Source organism: Pristiophorus japonicus, chromosome 19 (genome assembly GCF_044704955.1).
Source record: "Pristiophorus japonicus isolate sPriJap1 chromosome 19, sPriJap1.hap1, whole genome shotgun sequence".
In the NCBI taxonomy this organism is placed as follows: domain Eukaryota; kingdom Metazoa; phylum Chordata; class Chondrichthyes; family Pristiophoridae; genus Pristiophorus; species Pristiophorus japonicus.
This window is the reverse complement of record NC_091995.1, coordinates 16,073,136-16,079,289: the sequence shown is the minus strand read 5'-3', so window position 1 is coordinate 16,079,289 and position 6,154 is coordinate 16,073,136. Positions and strand designations below refer to the sequence as shown.

Genomic DNA, 6,154 nt, shown 5'->3' with positions numbered 1-6,154 from the left:
TTGATTGACTTCCTCCACCACCAGCGCACTCTGGCTGCAGTGTGTACCATCTACAGGATGCAGTGCAGCAGCTCGCGAAGGCTTCTTTGACAGCACCTCTCAAACCATCGACTTCTACCACCTAGAACGGCTAGAGCAGCAATCATCATTTCCAAGTAGATTGGGGAAATTACGTTAAAAGGTATTACGGTATACAAGCAATGGCTAACATTTAAAGAATTAGTACATAATTTACAACAAATATACATTCGTTTAAGGCACAAAAATCCCACAGTAAATGTGATTCAACCGTGGCTAACAAGAGAGGTTAAAGATAGTATTAGATCAAAGATTGAGACTTATGATGTTGCCAATAAGAGCAGTAAGCCTGAGTATTGGGAGAAATTTTAGAGTTCAGCGAATGATCACCAGGAAATTGATAAAGAATGGGAAAATTGAATATATGAGTAAACTAGCTGGAGGACTAAAAACATACTTTGAACGCTTCTACAGGTATGTAAAAAGGAAAAGATTGGCAAAACATAAATATTACAGTCTGAGACAAGAGAAATTATAATGGGGAAAAAGGAAATGGCAGAAAAATTAAACAAATATTCTATGTCTGTCCCTCCAGGAAATAGTGGAACACCAAGGGTCTAGAAAGAATGAGAAACTGAAATAAATTAGTATTTGTAAAAAAAAGTACTGGCGAAATTCATGGGCCTGATAGCTGATAAATCCCCTGGAACTGATGAACTACATCCTATTGCTTTAAAAGTGGTTGCTACAGAGATAGTGGTTGCATTGGTTGTCATTTCCCAAAATTCTATAGATTCTAGAATTGGTCCTGCAGATGGAATGGTAGCAAATCGAACTCGGTTACTTAAGAAATGAGGGAGAGAAAAATCGGGAACCACAGACCAGTTCGCCTGACATCAGTAATAGGGAAATGCTAGAATCTATTATTAAGGAAGTGATAACAGGGCAGTTAAAGAAAAATAATAAGATTGGGCAGAGTCAACACGGATTTATGAAAGGGAAATCATGTTTGACAAATCTGTTAAGAGCTTTGTGAAATTTTAATGCAGAATCGATAAGGTGGAACCAGTGGATGTGGTTGGTGTACTTGGATTGTCAGAAGCAGCAGAGGAGAGGCGGGAGTTCGAGGTGCGTGGAGAGGCCTATAAAGGCCCAGTGGCAGCGGGAGGCGGCGGCAGAGGAGAGGCGGGAGTTCAAGGTGCGTGGAGAGGCCTACAAAGGCCCAGCGGCAGCAGAAGGCGGCGGCAGAGGAGAGGCTGGAGTTTGAGGCCTGGAGAGACCTATAAAGGCCAGTTTGTGCAGCTGCAGCAGGGAGAGAACGCAAAAAGAAGTAGAAAGAAATCCAAAGGCGAGGTCACAGCCAAGGGGTAAGTGATTGGCTGCTAATTAGTAAGTAAGTTTTTTTTTCTTTTCGACATCAGTAAGTAACATTTAGCAATGTTGTTGCCAAATTAAGTTTATCTAAGGGTTAAGTCATGGTAGGACAGCTCGGACATATGTTATGCTCCTCCTGTTCTATGTGGGAAGTCAGGGACACTTCCGGCGTCCCTGACGGCTATGTGTGCAGGAAGTGTATCCACCTCCAGCTCCTGACGGATGGCATTGCGGCACTGGAGCTCCAGGTGGATTCACTCTGGAGAATGCATGATGCTAAGAATGAAGTGAATAACTCATTACTGAGTTGGTCTCACCGCAGGTAAAGGGTACGCAACCAAATAGTAAATGGGTGACCAACAGGAAGAGCAGTGTAAGGAAGCTAGTGCAGGGGTTCCTGCGGTCATCCCCCTGCAAAACAGATGCACCGCTTTGGGTACTGTTGAGGGGGAGCACAGCAGCAGCCAAGTTCATGGCACCGTGGGTGGCTCTGCTGCACAGGAGGGCAGGAAAAAGAGTAGGAGAGCTATAGTGATAGGGGATTCGATTCTAAAGGGAATAGATTGGCGTTTCTGCGGCTGCAACTGAGACTCCAGGATGGTATGTTGCCTCCCTAGTGCAAGGGTCAAGGATGTCTCGGAGCGGGTGCAGGACATTCTATAAAGGGAGGGTGAACAGCCAGTTATCGTGGTGCACATAGGTACCAACAATATAGTTAAAAAACGAGATGAGGTCCTACGAGACGAATCGAGGGAGCTCGGAGCTAAATTAAAAAGTAGGACCTCAAACGTAGTAATTTCAGAATTGCTACCAGTGCTACATGTTAGTCAGAGTAGGAATCGCAGGTTAGCCCAGATGAATACGTGGCTTGAGGAATGGTGCAAAAGGGAGGGATTCAAATTCCTGGGACATTGGAACCGGTTCTGGGGTAGGTGGGACCAGTACAAACCAAATGGTCTGCAGCTGGGCAGGACAGGAACGAATGTCCTCGGGGTAGTGTTAGCTAGTGCTGTTGGGGAGGAGTTAAACTTACATGGCAGGGGGATGGGAACCTATGCAGGGAAGCAGAGGGAAATAAAATGGAGGCAGAAGCAAAAGATAGAAAGGAGAATAGTAAAAGAGGAGGGCCGAGAAACGCAAGGCAAAAAACAAAAAGGGCCACATTACAGCAAAATTCTAAAGGGCAAAGTGTGTTAAAAAGGCAAGCCTGAAGGCTCTGTGCCTCAATGCGAGGAATATTCGGAATAAAGTGGATGAATTAACTGCGCAGACAGCAGTTAACGGATATGATGTAATTGGCGTCATGGACACATGGCTCCAGGATGACCAAGGCTGGGAACTCAACAGCCAAGAATATTCAACATTTAGGAAGGATAGGCAGAGAGGAAAAGGAGGCGAGGTGGTGTTGCTGGTTAAAGAGGAAATTAATGCAATAGTAAGGAGGGACATTAGCCTGGATGATGTGGTTCAGTATGGTTGAAGCTGCTGAATACCAAAGGGCAGAAAACGCTGGTGGGAGTTGTGTACAGACCACCAAATAGTAGTAGTGAGGTTGGGGACAGCATCAAACAAGAAATATGTGATGTGTGCAATAAAAGTACAGCAGTTATCATGGGCGACTTTAATTTACATATTGATTGGGCTAACCAAACTGGTAGCAATGCAGCGGAGGAAGATTTCCTGGACTGTATTAGGGATGGTTTTCTGGACCAATATGTCGAGGAACCAACTAGAGAGCTGACCATCCTAGACTGGGTGATGTGTAATGAGAAGGGACTAATTAGCAATCTTGTTGTGCGAGCTCCCTTAGGGAAGAGTGACCATAATATGGTCGAATTCTTTATTAAGATGGAGAGTGACACAGTTAATTCAGAAACTAGGATCCTGAACTAAAGGAAAGGTAACTTCGACGGTATGAGGCATGAATTGGCTAGAATAAACTGGCAAAGGATACTTAAAGGGTTGACTGTGGATAAGCAATGGCAAACATTTAAAGATCACATGGATGAACTTCAGCAATTGTACATCCCTGTCTGGAGTAAAAATAAAACGGGGAAGGTGGCTCAACTGTGGCTAACAAGGGAAATTAAGGATAGTATTAAAACCAAGGAAGAGGCATATACATTGGCTAGAAAAAGTAACAAACCTGAGGACTGGGAGAAATTTAGAATTCAACAGAAGAGGACTAAGGGTTTAATTAACTGGGGGGAAATAGAGTACGACAGGAAGCTTGCAGGGAACATGAAAACTGACTGCAAAAGCTTCTCTAAATATATGAAGAGAAAAAGATTAGTGAAGACAAATGTAGGTCCCTTGCAGTCGGATTCAGGAGAATTTATAATGGGGAACAAAGAAATGGCAGTTGAACAAATACTTCGGTTCTGCCTTCACGAAGGAAGACACAACCAACCTTCCAAATGTACTAGTGGACAGTGGGTCTGGTGAGAAGGTGGAACTGAAGGAAATCCTTATTAGGCAGGAAATTGTGTTAGGGAAATTGATGGGATTGAAGGCCCATAAATCTCCGGGGCCTGATAGTCTGCATCCCAGAGTACTTAAGGATGTGGCCCTAGAAATAGTGGATGCATTGGTGATCATATTCCAATAGTCTATCGACTCTGGATCAGTTGCTATGGACTGGAGGGTAACTAATATAACACCACTTTTTAAATAAGGAGGGAGAGAGAAAACGGGTAATTATATACCGGTTAATCTGACATCAGTAGTGGGGAAAATGTTGGAATCAATCATTAAGGCTGAAATAGCAGCGCATTTGAAAAGCAGTGACAGGATCGGTCCAAGTCAGCATGGATTTATGAAAGGGAAATCATGCTTGACGAATCTTATGGAATTTTTTGAAGATGTAACTCGCAGAGTGGACAAGGGAGAACCAGTGAATGTGTTGTACTTGGAATTTCAAAAGGCTTTTGACAAGGTCCCGCACAAGAGATTGGTGTACAAAATCAAAGCGCATGGTATTGGGGGTAATGTACTGACGTGGATAGGGAACTGGTTGGCAGACAGGAAGCAGAGAGTCGGGATAAATGGGTCATTTTCAAAATGGCAGTCAGTGACTAGTGGAGTGCCGCCGGGCTCAGTGCTGGGACTCCAGCTCTTTACAATATACATTAACGATTTGAATGAAGGAATTGAGTGTAATATCTCCAAGTTTGCAGATGACACTAAACTGGGTGGCAGTGTCAGCTGTGAGGTGGACGCTACGAGGCTGCAGGGTGACTTGGATAGGTTAGGTGAATGGGCAAATGCATGGCAGATGCAGTATAATGTGGATAAGTGTGAGGTTATCCATTTTGGGAGCAAAAACACGATGGCAGAATATTATCTGAATGGCGGCAAATTAGGAAAAGGGAAGGTGCAACGAGACCTGGGTGTCATGGTTCATCAGGCATTGAAGGTTGGCATGCAGTTACAGCAGGCCGTGAAGAAGGCAAAGGTATGTTGGCCTTCATAGGTAGTCGATTTGAGTATAGGAGCAGGGAGGTCTTACTGCTGTTGCATAGGGCCTTAATGAGGCCTCACCTGTTCAGTTTTGGTCTCCTAATCTGAGGAAGGTCGTTCTTGCTATTGAGGGAGTGGAGAAGTCCAGAATCAGGGGACTTAGTCTTAGGATTAGGGGTAGGCCATTTAGGACTGAGATGAGGAGAAACCTCTTCACTCAGCGAGTTTTTAACCTGTGGAATTCCCTGCCACAGAGAGTTGTTGATGCCAGTTCATTTGATATATTCAAGAGGGAGTTAGATATGGCCTCTACGGCTAAGGGGTTGAAGGGGTATGGAGAGAAAGCAGGAAAGGGTACTGAGGGAATGATCAGCCATGATCTTATTGAATGGCGGTACAGGCTCGAAGGGCCGAATGGCCTACTCCTGCACCAATTTCTATGTTTCTATGTTTCTAAGGCATTCGATAAAGTGCCACAGGAGTCGTTATTAAACAAAATTCGGGCTCATGGGATTCGGGTAATATAATAGCATAGATTGCAGATTGTTTAATGGACATAAAACAGAGAGTAGGAATAAACAGGTAATTTTTACATTGCCAGGCTGTAACTAGTGGGGTACCACAAGGATCAATGCTTGGTCCTCAGCAATTCACAATCTATATCAATGATTTGAATGAGGGGACCAAATATAATGTATCCAAGTTTGCTGATGGTACAAGGCTAGGTGGGAATGTAAGTTGTGTGGAGAATGCAAAGAGACTTCAAGGGGATATAGACAGGCTAAGTGAAAGGATAAGAACATGGCTAATTGAATCAAATGTGGAGAAATATGAAATTATCCACTTTGTTCGAAAAAATAGAAAAGCAGAGTATTTTTTAAATGGTGAGAGATTGGGAAATGTTGCTGTTCAGAGTGACCTGGGTGTCCTTGCATATTAATCACTGAAATTTAACACGCAGGTACAACAGGCAATTATGAAAACAAATGACATGTTGGCCGTTATTACACGAGTATTTGATTATAAGGATAAAGAAGTTTTACTGCAATAAAATAGGGTCCTTGTGAGACCAGATCTGGAGTATTGTGTGCAGTTATGGTCTCCTTACCTCAGGAAGGATATACTTGCCATAGAGGGAGTGCATCAAAGATTCACCAGATGGATTCCTGGGATCAGGGGGTTTGTCCGACGAGGACAGATTGAGTAGACTTGGCCTATACTCCCTAGAGTTTAGAAGAATGAGAGGTGATCTCATTGAAACACACAACATTCTTACACGACTTGACAGGGTAGATGCAGGAAG

The 6,154-nt window shown here is 43.7% G+C and overlaps 1 protein-coding gene across 1 annotated transcript in view; it reads left to right on the top strand.

Annotated features, from left to right (window-relative positions):
* The first annotated feature begins 343 nt into the window (after nucleotides 1–343).
* The window catches only part of LOC139230130 (uncharacterized), a 43,650-nt gene continuing 37,839 nt past the window's right edge, over nucleotides 344–6,154 (top strand). Inside the window, exons 1-3 of the mRNA XM_070861974.1 lie at nucleotides 344–492; nucleotides 1,068–1,216; nucleotides 1,287–1,385. Of these exons, the coding sequence (XP_070718075.1) occupies nucleotides 344–492; nucleotides 1,068–1,216; nucleotides 1,287–1,385 (397 nt within the window). The remainder of the gene's footprint in view (nucleotides 493–1,067; nucleotides 1,217–1,286; nucleotides 1,386–6,154) is intronic.